General features: G+C 37.5%; 2 protein-coding genes, 1 long non-coding RNA gene and 1 pseudogene across 4 annotated transcripts; 2 read left to right on the top strand and 2 right to left on the bottom strand.

Annotated features, from left to right (window-relative positions):
* Nucleotides 1–2,061: 2,061 nt before the first annotated feature.
* Nucleotides 2,062–14,164, bottom strand: LOC129744944 (exportin-4-like). Its single transcript, XM_055737732.1, has 6 exons — nucleotides 13,475–14,164; nucleotides 9,615–10,591; nucleotides 9,374–9,548; nucleotides 7,971–9,308; nucleotides 7,504–7,911; nucleotides 2,062–7,442 (listed from the first exon to the last, which is right to left on the bottom strand). Exons 1-6 carry the CDS (start codon nucleotides 13,523–13,525, stop codon nucleotides 6,966–6,968), a joined length of 3,426 nt encoding a protein of 1,141 aa, XP_055593707.1. The 5' UTR covers nucleotides 13,526–14,164; the 3' UTR covers nucleotides 2,062–6,965.
* Nucleotides 14,148–15,019, top strand: LOC129744945 (uncharacterized). The gene is made up of 3 exons (XR_008737041.1): nucleotides 14,148–14,386; nucleotides 14,450–14,792; nucleotides 14,868–15,019. It is a non-coding gene; the product is annotated as an uncharacterized LOC129744945 (long non-coding RNA).
* A 1,595-nt stretch (nucleotides 15,020–16,614) lies between these two features.
* Nucleotides 16,615–17,797, top strand: LOC129748004 (cell division cycle protein 27 homolog). Of its 2 annotated transcripts, none has more exons than XM_055742453.1 (2): nucleotides 16,615–16,714; nucleotides 16,825–17,797. In XM_055742453.1, the coding sequence occupies exons 1-2, from the start codon at nucleotides 16,638–16,640 to the stop codon at nucleotides 17,144–17,146; spliced, it is 399 nt and encodes a 132-aa protein (XP_055598428.1). In that variant the 5' UTR covers nucleotides 16,615–16,637; the 3' UTR covers nucleotides 17,147–17,797. The 2 variants fall into 2 exon arrangements, 1 of the variants encoding a protein (XP_055598428.1); XR_008737622.1 differs by having other exon boundaries at nucleotides 16,666–16,755.
* A 62-nt stretch (nucleotides 17,798–17,859) lies between these two features.
* LOC129743278 (putative ATP-dependent RNA helicase DHX57) lies at nucleotides 17,860–20,021 on the bottom strand (annotated as a pseudogene).
* Nucleotides 20,022–21,461: the final 1,440 nt, after the last annotated feature.

Here is a 21,461-nt window from a genome sequence, read left to right as displayed (position 1 = left end):
AGTTTAAAATTTTAATTTAAAGAAATTATTCCTTTCTGTTGAAAACAATTTTCTTTGGTTGAAAGAAAATTTACTTTGTTTTTAACGAAATGTGCAATTGAACAAATTTCTTTTGAATCAAAGAATTTGTTTAAAATCAAAGTCCAAAATTATTCAGTTCAAAAAATTAATTCTTTCTTTCAAAAATTATTCATTTGAATCAGAACGATAATTCATTGATTCAAAGAAAACAGGAGTTTGATTCAAAAAACTGAATGTTTTGAATCAAAGTCAGTTTTGTTTTGTATCAAAATCCAAGTTTTCTCTGCGTGTACTCGTCAGACGATCTCCCCTAGTTTTGGCTCTTCACCTTCTATGGCTCAACAAGTCCGACAACTTTTCAAGGAAATTGACCTGACAAAATATTGTCGCTCTAGTTGGACACCAGTTCGACGATTTTCACCTGGCTCCCATTTTGTACCTCCCAATGCCACCGGTTCGATCACTTCCTATAGTACAAGTCCGACGACCTTCCCAAGACTCTAGTCCGACAATCTCGCATCTGGTCTAACGCCCTTCGAATGGTTCCGGTTAGACAATTTTTCGGTTCAAGGCTGTTTGGAGTTAGGCGGACCGTACCTTATACCACCGACGCCATGCGCAAAATAAAAGGTCTAGGTACAGATGGCGCTTATCGCAGCATACGCATGAGTAGCCATAGGCAGGCTTCGAAACCTGCGCAATGGGGCCAAAGGACGGAGCCGAGAGTTCGGATTTGAGGCGATGAGCTACAGCTACGACAATGACTCCACAAACAACGTTCATACCATACGGTTCTACCGATAGTGCTCGTAGTGAGAAACAAGCATACTATAACCAGGTTTGTTAGATTTGAACCCTTTCAGATGACTGCTGATAGTTAGTAGAAAGCTAACAGATAAGCGAGGTAAATCTCAAGAGACCCCGTCATTATAGCTGAGCAGTACCTATAACGCCCAGGCAGCCACCAACGCCGGGTTATCCGGTATTATATTACATCCAGGTAACCGTCAACGCCCGGTGGTCCGGAAACCGGAAGGGTCAGCCGAAGAAGAGCCACGCCGAAAGCCGACCGAGCTACTAATCTTGCGTCGCAGTGTGGTTCAACGAACGGAGGCGAAATGGAGTGAGGCACAGAAGCAGCTCCGGAGTTCATCCTTGGCAGCCCTCTTCGAGGTATCCCACTTTTTTGCAATGATTTTTTACAATGCAATGTTTTCGCAAATAAAAAGATATCTTAGGGAGAATATTGCCTCCCAGTACGCATGACTTACGTCTCCTCACTTCTTACTTCTCACGTTTATCTTGCCACGTCTCATGTCTCACTACTAACTCTTCGCGCCTCAAGTCATGCATCTCATGTCTCACGACTCATTTCCGTCTCACGTCTAACCTTTCACTTCTCACGTCTCATGCCTTACGTCTCACTTCTCACATCTCATTTCCAATGTCTCACATCTCATTTCTAACGTCTTACTTCTCAAGCCCTACTTTTCAAAACTCAGCTAAGTCAACATTATAAATATATTTAGTAGAATTTAAGAATAAAACAGCTGCTAACATAAATTATTTGAGCTTCTTTGCTAAAGTGTGAATCATCTCCGAATCATTGATCGTACATCGATTCGTATGAATTATGATTTATTGTTAAATCAATGTGAAATCATTAAGAAGATAATTTTATGGTATAAAATGAATAAAAATGTATAAAATAAATAAAAAAAATTTCATTTCATTGCGAAGAAGCATGAAATAAGGTTGGAATGCCATTTAAACATGAATTTTTCAACGATTTTCCCATTTTTCTGCTTTTTTTTGGTAAAATAACAAAGTACGTCATTTTCACCCACTGGTACCTTAAAGCCTAACTACCTACTTTTAGGTTGTTGTGTTTTAACCTACTAGTAAGTTCCTGCACTGAAGTGGCGATTTACGTCAAAAGTACCTAGAGTAGGTTGTTTTTTCTGTCCGTGTATGAGACCCGGGTTATTTTAGATAACTCTGAGTGGACTTGTTCGGATCCGTACAAATTAAAAGACAGTGTTTACTGTTCATGTGGCAATATTTTGCCAATCCATTATGTCTCTCTCGTTTCCAGGATTGTCTCCCACGTTTATTATATTAAGTTCATTTATTAACTTCTTCCTTTCTCTTCATTTCTCTCGCTTTCTCCTCTATTGATCAGCTCAGTATCACTTGTCGCTAGTGTAATATTATAATAGTATAATATATATTTAGTTTAAAATCGCTTATCTAACATATGTAGTAGCAGCGCATGTCTCAGGCTCGCTTTTCCGGTCGTTCGCGTTTTGGTTTCCTTTTTTGAGTTTTTTTTACTCTCTTGCTCAAACTAATGATTATTTTGTACTTTTAGAAAGTATGTAGAAATACATCAACGACCTGTCAATCAATGGTGCAGAATGGTTTTCGATTTTGTCATCTTATTTTTGTTTTAGTTTCTTCGTAACAGTTCATTCGATTTGTTCTGGTCACCCAGAATAGTTTCTAATAATGGTCAAACTCGCGCTCGCAAAATGTCACAATTTGTCATGAGGGACTTTTTGGTAGACATCTGCTATTTTTAACGATAACTTTTAGTGGAAACAAAATTTACGTGAACAATTTTTTATTTTTTTCATAAATTAACAACAAACTAATTCACAACATATTTCCCATTTAAATAAAAAGGCTAGCAATTGTTAACTTTTATTCCGATTGTGAATTTGAATTAATTGAAAAAATCTAACCTTTACGAAAAAATAGCGTTTAGTTTTATATTTCCGAGTATTACTGTATGTTTGTGCCAATGAAGAATTTTCATTTCTCAAAAATATTATTAATGAAACAAAACTTTGCAGTTCAAAAAAATAGGTAAATTTTTGAAGTTCTATTTAATCTTTAGAAGAAGTGTGATGTGAAAGCTGATTCCACGGCTTAGTGAAATGCTGCCAATCATCATCTGATGAGTGGGAACTTTGAAAAAATGTTGGTTACAAATGTACAAATGAAAACTGATAACATCTTATTTCAGTTCACGTATGTTTTATACCCTATTTACAGGACATTTGATTTGATAATAAATAAGTATCTCAGGGAACGAATATGATTCGTGATTCCAAATGCTTTTACATTTTTCCACAGAATTCTATAACAAGGGGGCGCGTTCTGATGGGGTTACAAAAAAGGAAGTACATCAGATTTACTACTAGCTTGAAAAGTTTACCTCTATAAATACCTAAACTGTGCATGATTCAATCATAGATATCTTCAACAGCGAAGCGATAAAAAGTTTTTCCAATTCAGTAAAAAAAATATCTCCTCTACAAAAAGTTTCCTACGGTAATAAAAATAAACTCCTTGTATAAAGATTGTTACCTATACAATGTTTCGAATTTCTCTGATTTCGCTACGTTCACAACAACCGACTCGAAAAAAGTTTCCGTACCTACGTGTCATTTGTTTTACAGCTCTTGTATACAAAAATATATTTATAGTGCATTGAACTCTGTCCCCGAAGTCAGTTTTGCTTACCCTTGGCTTAAATTTTATCGTTAGTTGTTTGTTTTTTTTTGTTCACCTTTTTTTCACGATACCATCATACGAATAAAAAAAATCGATGCAAAAAGTGCGTGTAAAGATCTGCTTCAAAACATCGAGTTCATTCCGCATATTTTATTGATTTTGTTTTCAAGTTATCTATGTTACAAGGATGATAGTACAACTGTCTCTTGACCGGTTCACAATTACTCAACATAGAAGTCTAAGTCTCTTATAGCAACTAATTTAAATAATTCAACATACAAAAGTTCTAACGAAAGGAATCGGTCGCATTCATAACAAGTTTTTTTTTTTTTTTTTTTTTTTTTTTTATGGCGTTTAAATAGCTCGGGGAGCTGACGCTGGAAATGAAAATTAGAATAGTTTGGAGAAGAAAATTTAAAGTTTAGAGAAGGCAGCGTAGAATAGTAAGCGATCTTGAGACGTTGGTTAAACCATCAAGCACTTCATTATATCCATGGAATATGGATAAAATGCAGTTCAAGATAATAAACCAACCCCTCCCGATACCAGTTGGAGGAAGGACATGGGCGGGTTCGAGACTGGCCTCTACATACTCCCCACGCATCTAACTACATTAATTTTTGTGTTATTAAAGGAATCATTTTAACTTATCTTATATGTTTTTCCTTCCTTCGTCGTCGTCTGTTGAACGTCTGCTTCGTGTCTCCGCCCCAATTCCACTGGAATGTGTGATGGGTTTCGTGATAGTTGTCTCGGGGTCCAGTCATCATATGACTCCGAATCGTATGCGCAGGGGTATATGAAAATAAAAGAAAGAGAAAAGGAGAGAAAAGAAATATAAAGGAAGGAATTAGTTCTTGCATGAAGTAATTGAAGTGTTATTTGCTGTTTTTCCCTAATTTTTTGCCTTTCATTTTCTAAATTTTGAAATTTTTGTTTTTCTTTTTAGAGTTTTTCCATTTCTTTGCTAATCATACTATTTTACCAAAATATGGATGTGAGAGTTTGTTTTGATTTTTGGAGCAAGCCTACTTCAAACTAATAAAAATTCTAGCTCAAATTAATAGTAGAAGTAAGCTACCTTATTCCTATCACAACATCACGAGATCATGAAAATTTACCAGAATATGGATATTAGAGCACATCTTACCGTACCCTACCTACCTCACCTAGTTGAATGTTAAAATCCATCATAATTAACAAAAAATCTACATAGGGGTTCTATTAAAATATACCGCATGCCTATTGTAAAATGCCCGAAATCAGTAATTAGGACTACCTACTCATTGTTATTCTTCAAAACCGTACATTCTAATATATACTTCCATAGATGAATTTCAAACTAAACCGAAAAACGTAAAGATTTGCTAAAAATGAATAATTAAATAAAAAGCAAAAAAACGTCTTACCAAATGAAATATAACATTTTCCAACAACAGCATTCCCATCCAATGAGCCTCTAGTTCTTGTAAAATGCTTGATTTAAGAATAAGCCAACGAAATTCATAAACCGCAAATACACACTTACTAGAGCATTGGGGAGGCGAATACCATAACCTTTACCTAACATCGTAATACTTTTCACACGTTTTCTCTATTTTTAATTCTACAAGACTAAACCATCTAACTACCTAACCAAACGAATTATGCCCTATTGAAAGTATCAACTTTTATTATGGTAAATTGTGATACTTTCACTACCAAATGTTGCGATTGTTCTGCGGAAGGGAGGGCAAGTGTTTCAACTCCCATTCATCTTATCAACATGGATCATGAAAAAAAAATAGACATCTTTGAACCTACTGCTGAATTTAAACTAAATAAAGATGTCAAGCTCCTCTTCTAATTTAGGCCATATTATGACACCATGTTTAACAAGATTGTGTGTAACGACACTGTCAGGAAAATGATGGGTTGATCCATCATTTTCACAAACATACACACCGCAGCCGTTAACCCATTGCAACTTAGGGTACGGTTGCAACTTAGGGTACGGAACTAATTTAAATAATTCAACATACAAAAGTTCTAACGAAAGGAATCGGTCGCATTCATAACAAGTTGAAACATAAACATACGAACAAATCAACTTAACGCCGAAGCCCGAAGAAGGTGTGTTCGAATTGATAGAACTACTAATATGATTCCGAATAGTTCGACAGTTTGTGCCTTTTAATTTCATTTTTTTTTGTAAGTTCATTAGATCTAGAGAAAATAGTAGCAGATTCATTTCTAAGTGAGCTCGATTTGTGAATGTATTGCAATAGAGAATGCGAAAGGCCATGATTTTTTTTGAAAGATTTCTTTTTTTCACAAGGTGCTAGGCTTAAACGAGAACGGTAGAAGTTTAGGGCGTTTTTTTTTTCTCTCTAAGTGAATTTCTACGTATCATACGCCTTTGGACTCGGAATTAGTGCGATGAAAATCGAATGTGTCTTATTGAATAGGTATTTTCGATATAGTCAAAATCACTATTCTAGGTTTTTATTTGGAAAGATTGATTGTTAAGAACAGTGTTTAAGAAATAATTAATGAGGTAAGTAACGACAACAATCACAAAGAATTAGAAGACTCATTTTTTAACGCTTACTTATTCGTTATGTACAAAAATAGCATATTTTAAAATTTAACCGCATCGTTTTGCATCTCGTTCTTATTCTATCTCTATCTATATGTATGACGACCCTAGCTAAACGTGTTACAATAATCTGTTTGTATTATTGAACATTGAAATTTAATTGAAATGAAGTGCTCATGAGATTAAAGAACCAATTGATTTTACATACAAAATCTAAAGTATGTTTCACTGGAATAAACATACAAAATTCCGGTTTTCTCCTCTAAATGAAGCGTGGTAAGGGTACAGTCTCGTTAGTGAATAATCAGTTTTTAATATTGTTTTTCAAAGTCGTTTCAACCTTCGGCTTTGCTTAAAGATTTATTTTAAATAGACTGAACTTTCAGAAGCATTCTTTTTATTATTATTTTTAGCATAAACCTCCACATCAATTTTTAAAAATGATCTACATATTTTTCGTTTAATATAATTCCAGCAGAAGATTTTGGAATGTATATTAAGCGCGTATAACTTTTTTAAAAATTAATGTAGCTTTCCCAGTTTGTTTGGTGTTTCCTTTTTATTTCGCTATCAGTTTCATTTCATTTTTTCGCTTAAACAAACATTCAAGTAGAATAAGTAAGATAAGGTGAAAGAAAAAGATATGAATAGAAAAAGGTTGGAAATTATTTTCCAGAAATTTTCAATTTTGAGCCACATAAAACGACGAACTGACGAGAATTTTTGCTATCAATTTCAACGAATATTACATTCTGAGATATGTAAGACATAATAACAATTAAGGAAATGTTTATTGAAGTTAAACAAAACGAGAAAGTTCATTTAAACAAAACTTATCAGATTTTTTTTACTTTTTGTACATTGTACTTACCAAGGTAACGAATTTGTCAAACCGATCGACGAACTTGGATTTCATCATCCGATTGTTGATAAACTCCGAACTGATCAGTACCACCGTCTGCTGGGCCAGATCCTTCCCGGCGCCCGCCTCTACCGAATCGCCAAACTGCTCGGCCAGGAAGCTTTGCAGCAATTCCTTGAAGTGCTCCGGGAAACAGCAAATTATCACAAACACAGCCCGGTACCAGTCCATGGTGTTGTTGAAATCGATCTTCTGCCCGAAGATCATATCCAGCATCAGCTTGAGGAACGGAAGCAGCAGCTGCGCCATCGGAGCCTGCGGGTCCTGATTGTAGTACACACTGTTGGCGTAGGTCTCCAGAAACTCCAGACACTTGCTCTCGACCTCGGACGAGAAAGACGTTAGGCCTAGTTCGATCGAACCCAGCAGTTGTTTCAACAAATCCGGATGCAATGTAGGAATCTGAAATTTAAAATATTTGTTAAAAATGGGTGTTTCACACTTAACCAAGTTTTTTACTTACTATGTATGATTTTTCCTCGATGAAGGATGTAATTGTGCAGTAGTACTGAAAGCAGAGATCTGGAAATTTGATCAGATCGATTGTAATCAGTGGTACAATGTGTGTTAGGCCAAAGGTGCAAATCTCTGACGATTGTAGATTGTTATCATCGGAACCGACAAAATCATCGGTAAACATAGATTTGGTGGTCAAATGGCTCAGAAGTTTCAGCACAAGAATCAAGTCCTGTGGAACGTTATCCGTATCGGTAGCATCCAATGAAACGCGATTGGAATTGTTTTTCACATAAATACGGATCACAGCGAAACAGCATTCATGTACTGCCGTTCGTATCATCTTGTCCGAGGATGCATTGCCAATGCTGGACACTATTTCACAAACTAGTTCTAAAATAAGATCCACAATAACCTGCAATATAAGAATTATGTTAGGAAACGAACAGCAACTTTTCATCCTGATAAACCTACCGGATAGTTGTGATAGAGATCCAAAAACGTAGGCAACTGATTACAAATACATTGTATCTTACTAAATATGATAGTCAACGACTTTGTGTTAACTCCTTGTACACAGCCATTAAGCTCTTCCAATATCTCAATCACGCGCACCTTCACATCCTCGTTTTGATAGACGGATTGGAAATTTTGATGCGAGATCAATACTTTGTACTTCTCCTCAATCGGTTGCAAAATCTTGCTTAAATAGTCTGCTCGCATTTCATCGTTCTCGACACTGGCAGCCACCATCACAAAACCTTTCAGCAGTTTCCGTTTGACGGTTCCGGGCAAATCTACACTCTTAAGATCACAGATGGACCGAAAGAATTCGGAGTTGAAAATGGCCCGGCATCGGTCTTCTCGCCGCAAAAGCACCAAGAACAAATCACACGTTTCCTCTATCACCGATTGTTCCGAACGCAAATATTGCGAGTTCAGACATATTTTGTTCAGCAAATAGTTTATAACCCAGACGGAACCCGCCGTGTTCGCTCCAAATGCTTCTTTAAATATGGCACACAAACCATCCTCACTATATGGTAGCAAATAGGCGTCAGACCAACGCTTTAGGAACCACACTAACGTTGTACTAAGCTCTGGGCTAAGGAACTGATACATTTGTACCTCGATGGCACTTTTTTCCAACTCACACAAACGAAAACCAGCCGCAATCAACCGAATTACAAGATCGGCACTGTTTTCCGCGTTAGGAATCTCCTGGATATCTTGATGAGGTGAGGCCAATAACTTCAAACTGGTGTTCACATCGGTTACGTTGCTGGCAGCCTGTAAGCTGGACAGCTTCAAGATTTCTGACGGAATGATAGCCACCTCACTGTCTGCCTCCATCGCCAATACATGGCCCGTGATCAGTAAAATCCAATGAATATCCTCGAACAGATTCACCAACGTTTTCGAGCTGGACAAATCCAAAGTTTTCGTCGAATGGAGCACATGCAGCTGCGATCCCAAACTCCGCGTTCGATCCTCCAACAGTTTAGACAACAGGGGCAGCGAATGAGTGAGGATTTCCCGCCCGAAGAAGCCGATAATGATCAGTTGCTCCTTGAAACGTTCCCGGTCGCCTTCCTCACATTCGGCAATTTCGTCGAAAGAGTCCTCATCTCGACCGACTCCACGCATACCATCCGGTGCCGCCAGGTGATACTGGACGTATTTTTCAAACATCTGGGTGATGAACGGGATCATCACTTCTACCGGGTAGCTTTGTTTGTCGTTGAGAATGAACAACCAAATTTCCAACAAATTGCCGAGTGAATCTACGTAGACCGATTCATCCGGCGACATCTATTAATAAATTTGAAAAAATCGTGAGATAAAAAACAATAAGGGTTTTAAAAAGACGAACTTACCGCTTCCTCTTTTGCCGACAGTTCTATGAACTTCAATGTCATTGTCAGGGTTTGTTGCATATAAGCATCGAACAATCCATTCGGAAGTCCTTTGATTTCTGCTCGGGGCAAAAATTGCAACAATTTTCGAAGAATCAACGAAAAGCTATAAGCTTCCTTATCTTTTATTTCGATTCTAGAAAAAAAAAACAATTATAATTTTAATAAATATCGTTTGTTCCAAAAGCAAGCAAAAACTTACGTGGATAGCATGGACAGAAAATGGGTAAGGTAGTTGACAAGATACGTAACACTTTCGTCTTTGTTGTCATAGATGATGGGTCCCTTCAAGGTGGACAACTGTAGGATACAAATCAGCGCTTTCTGTTGTAGATCTTCGTTGTCGCGCATTTTCCAGTACACGTAGAAGAAAATTTCCAGCAGCTTCGGTTCAAAGATAATGTTCTTCCATTGAACGTGTAGGCGCAGTGGCGGCGCATGGACGGCTTTCGTGACCGTTTCAGATGTGTCGATAATTTTTTTCGATAATGAGCGTTGCAAGAAACGAACAATGTTCAGTCTCGGTAGCAGAAATCCCCAGGTTAGGATCGTGTCCATCACGGACAGCATTTGCTTGATTAAATATAAATGCATAGAGTTATTCGGTTCCAATACTTTAATCAACTCCTCCATCGCTTGAAGAGTCATGATAAACACCCGCAGCAGGTCGGTCTCTTCGAACTGCTTTTTAGCCCGGAAGTGCTCGTACGTTGTCAGACCAGTGTCGTCCGATCGTACGATGTTACAATATTCCTCCAAAATCGATAGTATAATACTGCAGCTAAGAATTTGCTGTTTGATGTCTCCGGACGTGAGCATCTTTTTAGTTTCCTCAATGATCTGACCACGTTCGGCACCGACATCCTCTAAGCTGACTCGCTTAATCATAATGGACACAACCTGCAGCAGCTTGTCCCGGATAAACACTGGAATGTCCCGATTGATGATATAGTTCAGCAAGTACTGGCGAAGGGAGCTTTTGTCCTGATCCGGTATGTACTTCCATTCGGCAACGATCGCCTTCTTGAGCACGTCGGCCGCCTCGAACAGAACCAAATCGACCACCGATTTCTCCAGAATGGTCTGGCATAACACGTACGGCGATTTGGTTTTGCGAAAGTTCATAAAAATATGTTCCGACTGCTGCCGCTGTTCTTTTGTGACCACCGTTGGAGGGGCCTGGAATGGGTTAAGAAGAAGAGACAAAAACGGGAAATTAATCATTGGTAAAGTCAAAATTCGAGTTCTATTCGTTCAAAACTATTTTTAAACTAGGCTAACGTACCTATTGGTAAAAACTTTGAAACGATAAATGGAAGACGTTTAAGAATAAAATTTTTGCGTTATTGCGTAATTCTTGTACGTTTTGTAATTTTTTGTACGTTTTGTAATTTTGCAATTGGTTTTAAATATTAGAATATCAAAAAAATTACATAATAATTACAGAAGTAACAAAATAGTGGGTACAAAAAAAAATAAGATCAGAGTTAAAAATTTGGTTCTAAAAAATTTACGAGAATCAGAATTTTCAAAAGTATCGTAAAACTGGCAATGATAACTGCATACTTTACATGAAAGAAGACAAAAATGACAAACATGACAAAAACAGAATATTCGCAAAAAGGACTAAACTTACTTAAATTACAAATTTTACAATAAAAAAAACTACGAAAAAAATTCAAAAAACTCATTAACATAAAAAAAAGAAAAAAAATAAAAATGAAAAAATTGGACACAAATGATTACACTAACATACAAAAAAAAAACAAAGTAAGTAATTGAAAGTAAAATCGAAGAAATGATGAAAAATTAAAAAAAAAAAACACAAAAAAATAACGAAAAAAAAAATTAAAAAAATCAAAATAGTCAAAAGTAAAAAAAATGTTAAAAATTAAAAAAAATATATATATAATATTCTTGTAATTCAGTCATTGTATTTTCCATCCTTTTTTTTTCTTTTTTTATTCATGTTATATTTTATTTTTTGTATTTTTTGATATTTTCGTCACTTTTGTCATTTTTGTCATTTTTTGTAATTTTTGCCTTTTTGGAACCATTTTTTCCATTTTTGACTTTTAAAAAAATATCAATTTTGTAATTTTACTCATTTTATCGTAAGTGTAATTTCTGTGTAATTTTTGTTATTTTTTTATATTTGCCTATTTTTATATATTTTTGTTTAATTTTTTGAAATTTTTTTTTTAGTTTTCAAGTCATTTTGTTTATGGCTGTTTTGTCATTTTGTTATTTGTTATTGTCATTTCTGCCAAATTAGCAATTTTGCCATTTTCATTATTTTAATTTTTTTAATATTCTTATTTTCGTTATTTTCTTTCATTTTTGCAACTTAGCTATTTTTGTAATTTTTAACATTTTTGTTAATTAGATTTCTTGTAATTTTTTTTTCTATGATTTTCGATTATTTTTTAATATTTTTATTTTTTGAAATTTTTATTTTGATGTCATGTAAATTTGTTTATGGTTGTTTTGTCATTTTATGATTTTTGTCATTTATGCCGTTTTGTCGTTCATGTCGTTTTTTCCATGTTGGTTTTTTTTCTTTATTTTAATTTTTTATCATTTTTATCAGTTTTGTAATTTTTGTCAATATTTCATAAAAAATTTTCAATTTTGTAATTTTTGTCATTTCTGTCAAATTAGCAATTTTGCCATTTTCATTACTTTTTATTTTTTAAATTTCTTCTTATTTTCGTTATTTTCTTTCATTTTTGCAACTTTGCTATTTTTGTAACTTTTGACATTTTTGTCAGATTAGATTTTTTGTATTTTTTGTCAATCTTGTTTTTTTTTCTCATTTTTGCCAAATAAGCAGATTTGTGTTTGGTATTTTTCTGTAATTTTTGAAATTGTCATTTTTTTTATTCCTGTCTTTTTGTGGTTTTTGTATTTTTTTTTTGAATTTTCTTTATTTCATTGTTGTCATTTAAATTATTTTGACCATTTTTATTATTGATATTTTTTTATTATTTTGGTTTTTTCATTATATTTATTTTAATAATTATTGTCTATGGGGTAGTTTTTTTTTGTTATTTATTTTTTTTTTTTTTGAGCTTTTTAATGTTTTTAATGAGTTCTGACACTCTCAGAAATCTAATATATTTTTCATAATTTGTAGTTTTTTTTTTATATTTTATGTTTCATTTGGTCAATAGGACCAACAAATTTAAAAAGATTGTTTTGGCTAAAACCCGTAAAGTTTCGAGCTATGCGACTTTGGAAAACAACACAATTGCTTCGCAAATCATATGCAACAGCACTTTTCTCTAATAACGGGTGTTTAGTTTTTCCTATGCACGAAACGCATAGGTTCGAGACGTAGAACAGCAAAAGCAACAAATTGATGATGCGTGTCTCATTTTTTTTTCCACCATGTGGGTAGGTGAATACCTACGTCTCCACTCTTTTTCAATCGACATCATCATCACCGTCGTTTGTCGTTGTTGTGAATCGTGAAAACGATGAAGGGACGACAAGAGCGCAACACCATGACACGATGATGGCACTCGTTGTGAATTTTAACCCAACAGCAGCAGCAGCGCTATTTTGCGATTTTTTTTTTTTGCTTCTGATCCTCGTAACAGGAAAAGGTCTGTTTCTTTTGTTATAACTAGCGTCTCGAATCTCAGGGCTTTGGGGGAAGAACAATTTTCTCTGTTTTCCTTGGATTTTTTCTTGCTCTGGTTGGGGTTGTTTGTTGTTGTTCTTGTGTATGTCGGAATTGGAATTTCCTGCTTGTGGGTGTGTGCAGTTCTTTCGTGGGGGTCAAGGAAGAAGAATGGGGCTTGGCCATCCCCTGGGCACAACAGGAGGGATGAAAAATCAATATTTTGTTGCTTTGTTTTGGTTACGGGAAATGAATCTGGGAAGATTGGGCAAAGTTATTCGTTAAATTTGGGTTTATTGCAAGGGCCAACATAATTTATGCATTTTAGTCGTAAAGATCCTTTGCCAATGTAGCGATTCCTATCGCTTCCCAGAGAAAAGTACATACCTATATAACAGGAAGTAAATTTTATCCTTCAACTTTCATATTTTACATACCATGATAATGTGGGCAGCCGTCTCCAGGTCCTTAAGGTATGAATCCTCCATGACGGAGATATATTGAATCGTCTTTTTCCTGGGAAATCCTAGGTTTACGTAGATCCGGATGCGTCCTTTAGTCGTTATCTGCTATTTAATTTGATCCAATACAAGGCTTGAGTAGCTTTACTTGTTTTCCGAAATTTTAATACGCAGTTTTCATAAACCAACATACATTCCGGAACTACCTAGCTAAAACCGTAAAAGTTTTCACTACGAAAATACAGTTCCACGTCAGTTGGTTTTTTTTTCGATGGAATAACTCGTACGGGCCACTAAGAGACCTTTCGACAATTTTTACTCTTCCCTAGCTACGATTTTCCACGGGTGCGGGAGAAATCCGGGACACAGCCCAACAAAGAATAAAAGAAGAAAAACTACACTGGGAAGGGCAATTACGGGCGATCGTCGATGAATCGCCACCAAAAACCAGAGGCAACAACCACACGGGGACAACGGGAGTTTAACCAACCATTCGCACCAGATAATTTTCACTTTTCTTCACGCATGCACGCACGGTTCTTTTTCTCTCGTCCGTCGCCTTCTTCACCATACATTCGGATTCGTCTCGATGTTTTTTGTGTGGCAGACTGCTAAACAATGCTCGCGCAAAAAGAAAATCCCGAGGAAAACACAACATGCAGGCAAGAGGACAAAGAAAAGCACTCAGAACGATAATAACCCAAAATTAAGAACGCCAGGGCATCAAAACAAAGTTCAGCTGACATTCTTAATTTTGGGGTGTTGTCAATACCCAAAAAAGAAAGTTCGTAGACCGAACTGACCGCCCCAAAAAATTTCCCTTTGTTTTTGATTTGTTTTATTGTGTTCCCAAACAACAACCAAAGTCGCAATCGAGGTTGTAAGGTTGTAAGTATTATTTTAATATATATGTGCTTTCTGGTTTCTTTAACCTGTTAAAGAATTTCCCAGGAAACGTTTATTCTCCGGACGTCTCTTCTTCATAAGACGCTGTTTTGCATCTGCTACAGTCGGATTGTAACTAAAAAAAATCTAACCTATATTCCGAAAAAAAACCCAGCAGGCCATGAGGAGGAAGAAACTATTCGGGAAATCGGAACTTCCACCCACTGTAGGAGGGACCAACTTAACAATTAGCACTATGCTGGAGCCACCCGGAACAGACTGCAGTGACAGAATAAATCACGAGAAGATTTCCCCAAAAACCGTTCCATCATTTCCAGTAACGATAGCATAGTTTTCACCAGTTCCAGTTATCCAGTCTAGATTCACCAGTTCCAGTTACTATACGAAGGTGAGAAATAGTATTCATAAGTAGTTGCTTGCTAGTGGTATCGCTTTTCTAAATTATCTTCATTTTTCATTTCAGGTATACGAGATTTGTACAGGTTAAACAGAAAACTTTTCTGTTCTACAAACTCAAATAAACGAACCTGGATTAATGCATGCATGCTTCCCGATGCCAAAAGATTCAATTTTTATCAAATTGCGTTCTCTATTCCGGCCTGGGTGCAGGATTAGAAACATGTTTTCATTAATAAAATAAATATATTGAGCCTAAATGATAAAATTTCCCTTATTGACTATAAGCGTGTTCAACAGGCAATTGAAATCGGTTTCAATCGATTTCGATTGGTAAATTGTTGTTCACTCAGCCAATGTTTTGGTCGAAACTAATCCAATTGACGTTCATTGAAGCCAATCGAAATCGATCGAAACCAATCGAAAACGATCAAGCTCGGTGGCAGGATTCGTTTCTATCGATTTCTATTACACTAACACAAATGCAGATGTTTTCTGTCAAAAACAGCTGATTTGATTTGTTGTGAAAAAATTATAAGAAGAAATGAAAGTGATGTCATTTGGTGCGGTGTTTTCTGTCGTGTGCTGAGTCGGTGGTGCAGTGCTAGTCGTGCGGAGTCAGTGTGCTGATCGGTGGTGCTATGTCAGCCCTGCTGGATCGGTGGTGTTGTACCAGTAATTCTGAGTCGGTGTTGCTGTGCCAGGTATTCTGAGTTGGTGGTGCTGTGCTAGACGCGCTGGTCTGGTGGTGTCAGACATGCTGGGTCTGTGGTGCTGTGCCAGTCATGCTGAGTCGGTATTGCTGTGCCAGGTTTCTGAGTCGGTGGTGCTGTGCTAGTCGTGCTGGTCCGTGGTGCTGAAAAAGATGTCGGTCGATGTGGCGTCGCTGTGCTGTCCTATGCAGAGGTGCTTTGTTAGTGATGCATTAAGTAGGGCATCTTTCAGTGTCCTTAAAAACAACTTTAGAAAATAAGTTTTATGAAATTTATAAAAAATAAATACAAATAAAATTACAGATACATAAAATGAGGTACTCCTCAAGCAGATTGATTAATGGAATATTAAATAATTATGTAAATAGTGCACTTAAATTTAAATAAAACAATTAAATTCAAATTCGAAATGGTTTTTTATCCTTTCTCATTCTTTCCTATCAGCACCAAAAATGTCACCAATGGCTACCAAAAAAATTAAAATGAAACGCCATGACTCACTCAAAACAAAAATGGTGTAACCAGGTATATAATCAGAGCCGGTTCTTATTACCGTGTGTTTACGGGCATTGTTGTTAACATATAGGAGGGTTGTTGGTTTGTCAGCGACATTGGTATATGATGAACTTTTCTTGAAGAACTTGAACTCGAGCTGCCGGTTTATACAGATCTTGCAGCTGTGGGAATCAGTTTTGTCGCATAAGGTGTAGACCCGGTACATTATCGAAGCCGGTTCCTGCTCCCAACTTCAGGATGGCCGTTTTTTGTCTCTCGAACACATCAGGATTGTTTCCGTCCGTCGATATTGAAAAAAATGCTGACACAAAAATAGAAGTATCTAAAGACGATTACGATTATGCTTTTTTATAGTGCACAGCCGAATAAAAAATGACAATAAACACAGCGCGTTAGTATTAGTGTCTGGCTGTTCATTCAGCAGCCTGATAGAAATCGATCGAAGTCAATTGGAAAAACAGCTGATCAACTGTCAATCCATTTCAATTGATTTCGATTGGGTTTTGTTGAACACACCTTATGTATAATCCCTTTTAATAAACGACTCTTAAAACGAAAAATCCCTGCCGAATGACAACACCAGGGCTTATAGATAAGGGTGGTGTAAAATGTCAAAAAGCCCACTCAGCCATGCTATGACATTGTTTACAAAACAAGAAGGGATCAAAGTGCATCAAGCACGCAGGTATTACGGAGATTATTGAGTGACTGAATAATATCGGTTGCGTGCGTATTTTAAATTTGTTTTGGTTTCGTGAATTTTTCAGTAAATTCAAACATCTTTCTCCCCTACAGCGGAATCCGAGGAAAGTCTGTTCCTTCTGGCTCAGAAGCTGAGCACACTCTAATCAACGATGATCACTTGCGGGTACGGCATCTGGACGAAGTGACCAAAGAGTTCGGCGATATCGGATGCTTTGCGCTGGAGTTGTCGTCGAGGATCTGCCAAAAGACTGAACGTGCGGCACTGGCCAACGATGCCAGCCGGAGGGTGGTGAAGTTAAACCCATTCATGTGGCAATCGTTGCCGAGCTATGCCAGCGTGGAGCGAAACCGGATCCGACGGAAGTGTTTCAGCTTTCGAGCACCGATATATTTGTCAGCCGATAGCCGATAGTCAGCCAACGGCCTTAAACTCATCGGTGGTTTGGTTCGGAAATGGATGTGGCGGAGGTGGGGGAGGAGGAGTAGGAGGTGGTTGCAGTTTCATTATTAACCCGGACGTCGAAATTTAGCTTCAACAGCAGCAGCATCAACAGTTATTCAGCAGTAGTCATTTATCTACTCCACTAGATAAGATTTCTCAATGTCTCATACAGAATATAATCAATACACCGAATGCTCCATAACAGCAACCTCAGCTCCAACAGAGTCAGAATATATCTAGTATAACAAATGTAGAACAAACTCCAGGCAGTGGTGCAGGGGCGGAATTGGGGACCCCTTTCCGGAAGCAACAGTTTAAGTATCTAGCCGCCATGAGTCCTACCACTCCTATATTCGATGTTTTACCTATAATGCATAGTCCAGTTTTAAGCAGTGACCAATCGAATTTGATAATGACACCTTCACCACAGCAGTTTTCGACTTTGGCCACCGGTTGTCATCAGCCGCAACAACCTCCCGGCTCGCAAATCCAACAACAGCTGAATACGATACAGCAACAGCAAATCATAGCCGGAAGTGAACAGCAGAAAATGGCTCTTCTGTGCAGTAACAAAAAGATGCGTGGCCACCACAATTTAGGTACAATGGGCAACATAATAAAGGGGGGGGGGGGGGAGGGTCTAACGGGTAAAAAAAACACCATTTTCACGATTTTTTTCTAGAGCTATCGTTCAAACAAATGTATTCAAATTTTTTGCATTATACAAAGCATTGTTAAAAGAATATTTAGTAATTTTTTCGTATATATAGAAAATATTGAAAAATGAACCGGTGACGGAGCACTTTCGAGGATGCCTTTTAGAAAACAGGATTTGCGGTGGACACTGTATCTCAACACAGAATCATCTGAAGTCAAAAAATCAGAGCAAAATATTTTTAATAGATGTTTTTCTGGACCCCAACGTTTTTATTTAACTTATAAAAATTTTATGAAATTTTTGTGGCTGTTTGAAGTAAAAACTACGATTTTTCACGAAAAAATCCGCCATTTTTTATTTGTAAAATCTCCCCTAAGTAAAAAAAAACAAAAAAAGAAAAACGTTGGGTTCTGGTATTTTATTTGTAGAAAATATGTTCCAAATTTGAAAAGAATCGGAAGCAGCGGAACCATTGTGGTTTCCCGAATGTAGATCCGGACCGTTTTTACCTTTTCCTGGTAGACCAGGTACGGGGAATTGAAGTGGCCACATGTGGCAATTATCGAGGATGGATAAAAGAAAACGTATCCATCCTGTTGGGTTTTAAAACGAAGATCGGACGGTTGAGGCAGTTTGGGTACCGCACCACTCGCTCCACTGATGAAGCTTTTCTCTGGGGTTAACACTTTGATGACGTTTGGGTAGAGGGCAGCTCATAGGATGGCCACTAGGAGCCGATTATTCTCTCCGTCCCGGTAAGCTCGAGTAGCTCATCTTTAACAAATTTCTCCCGACGACTACTAAAATCTAGTGGAACGAATCCAATGGACACCAGCAATTCCAAGAACTGTTGCTTAATTTCATCGATCGTGTGAAGCGTTTTGGTCGACAGGTAATTCTCTTCGGCATAACAGTTGGCCGCATATCGACTGCGCTTCGAAGTCTCCTTCCATTTCCTGTAAGCGTTAAGCATCGTCAAATGATCGCTATTCGCAATACCGAACAGCCGCTTTCTACTTTCTGCTTCGTCCCTTTTATTGAAGGGAGACACAAACGGACTCTTGTAGCTAAGACAAGCCGCTATCGTCAGCACATTATCCAAGCACTGAAAAATTGCTCCAAACAGCATGAGCTTTCCTATCCGCACATCTACCGGTAATGCTGCTAAATGATAACCCAAAGCAGTCAGTTGTTCCTCTAAATCGAATGCTCCTACATCCACCAGTCGTTTCTTGGCGGCATCAATGTTCTCATCACTAGGTGGTTCAATGGTAGATCTCAGAACCTCGTTCAGCGATTGACCTCTAAAAGTTTCGAGCGTTTTGATCCTCAACAGAAATGGTTCTAATGGTATTCGATGAATCTCCGGCACCGGTTGAATTTCAGCGATGTTGGTACTCAGCACAATTTTCCTTTTTCCCTTGGAAGCCTTTCGGAACACCTGGGCCTGTTCGTCGCTGCTCAGCGTCAAGTGCAGCGGTATCAGCAGGAAGCGATCCTCCCGTGGGCCAAACATGCGACTATCCAGCAGGGCTTCGTGAACGTTCTTTTTCTCTTCCAGCCCGGGGAGGAAGATGAGGATCGTTCCCTCCTGGGGCCACTGGTGATTGCCCTCGACGATCGTAGGATGTGCTCGAACAGCTTCGGGTTGATGCGGAGGGGGTCCAGCAGATAAAGTGTTTTGCAGGTGGCCTTGGAGTATTCTGTGGAATATGAGATAAAAAGGGGATGTTTGTTAACAATAATTCACCAATTTCAATGTCAGCACCACCTACAGACTCACTGATAGTACAATACAAGTATCAAGTGGGCAAGTTGTTGGAAAATACACAATCCATCACGACCTGGTTCAGCGGCATCGGGCGATAATTGGGAAATGGTTGGTAGCAATTCAACCAACTCCGAAGCGTCCGGCAAAGGTTCCAGTTTAACTTTCTGCTTCAGTAGGGAGGGCGTTAAGGAGGAGGAACTGCTGCTGTAGCCACTGCTGCTGGAGGCAGTGCGCGGAGATCGGGCTTCACGGCTTTTGCCCGAGGAGCTAGGAGATTATTTTTCCGTTTTGGCATTTACAGCCACTGTTTTATTTTAGATTAGATTAGATTTATCAACAAAAACAAAAAAGATTTACATCAAGTTGGTGGTGACGTCATATAAAACACCACTACCAAAGCACGACTTTTTCGTCATACTTTTCATTGATTTTCTTTGACACAAAACGTAAACAATGTAATAGGCTGTCAAAATTTTGGCTTCCGTGCCCACTTCTTCACCGCGCCTACTTTGTGTCAAAGTTGTTCAACCCTGATTTAAAAGCCCTGGAGCCAGTTTCATCCGATTTTGCGGCATTACAACTTTATTTTGGGTTGTAGTGGCTAAGAGTGCACTCAGAAACAAAACAACCCAAAAATAAGAACGCCAGCGCATCAAAACAAAGTTCGGCTGGCGTTCTTGATTTTGGGCTGCCGTCAATGCACCAAAATCAAAGTTCGAAGCTTGAACTGACCACCCCAAAAAAAATTCCCTTTATTTTCAGTTGGTTTCGTTTTGCGAACAAAAAAGTCAGTTGTATCGGATACAATTTCTGGTAAAATGCTTTTAGTTGGCTACAATTTTATCATGCTATTCATTCATTTTAATTTATAGATTTCCAGAAAACGTTTATTTACCTTCTTCAGAAGCCGTATCTACCAGAAAATTATTCACATCATGAGTCCATGGAATTTCCGGCAGAAAGAAAAATCAATGGAAAACCAAAAGAAGAGGAGGCCGATCTGGAACAACCGCCGAATTTGCCATTCACGACCTTCGGATAGCACTATAATGCTAGGTAGTCTCAAAGTTGTGAGGACATGTGCCGTTCCTAAACGCCAGGAGTTTTCGGTTTGACATGAATTCGGCTGTTCCGCACATCAATCGTATTGATTTTTAAAAAACAAAAAAGCAAAATGTAAGCTAAGTTCCTTTCTTTATGATGGCAACAGCACCCTGTAATTCCAGACCGCCCAAGTAACCATAAGCACTAAAGCTTTGCATTTTTATAGCTTTACACCAGCATTCAAAGGCTAAATTACACTATATCAGCACATCAAGTGCAATTTTGCATTACAACAGCCCTTCGAGTGCTATGCTGCATAATGTTAGAATTATACCACTCTTTTAAAATGCAACTTGCATTCTATCAGCTTTGCACAATGCTTTTGAAATGCAACATTGCTCTAAATCAGAATAACAAATGCTATATTTTCTAAGCATTAAATTGGCATCACACAAGCTTGCTTTAATGCTTTTAAGCACTATGTAAGCACTACAGTGGCATTAGGCCAAAGCACATTAGCATTGATTGATGCTGAATCAATGCAAATTCAGGGCACCGGTTGCTAGAAATTTGATTCAAATAGGTCTTTTTTTTTTCAAAGATTTAACGCGGACCTGATAGGTTCACAGGCAGAGTCAATGTCAAATGTCAGAGCCACATATGTCATGAGTTCGATTCCAGGTCATTTTCAGCTGAAAAATAAAAAAAATATCATGTAGAAAATTCAATCCGAGAGATCTCCTCAATATGCATAAGCGAATATAAAAATAATTACAAATTTAGTATCATGGCCGAAAAATGAACCGAACAAA

The sequence above is a fragment of the Uranotaenia lowii genome, chromosome 2 (genome assembly GCF_029784155.1).
Source record: "Uranotaenia lowii strain MFRU-FL chromosome 2, ASM2978415v1, whole genome shotgun sequence".
Lineage (NCBI taxonomy): Eukaryota > Metazoa > Arthropoda > Insecta > Diptera > Culicidae > Uranotaenia > Uranotaenia lowii.
Note: the sequence above shows the minus strand (reverse complement) of the source record. Positions and strands in the feature narration are given on the sequence as shown.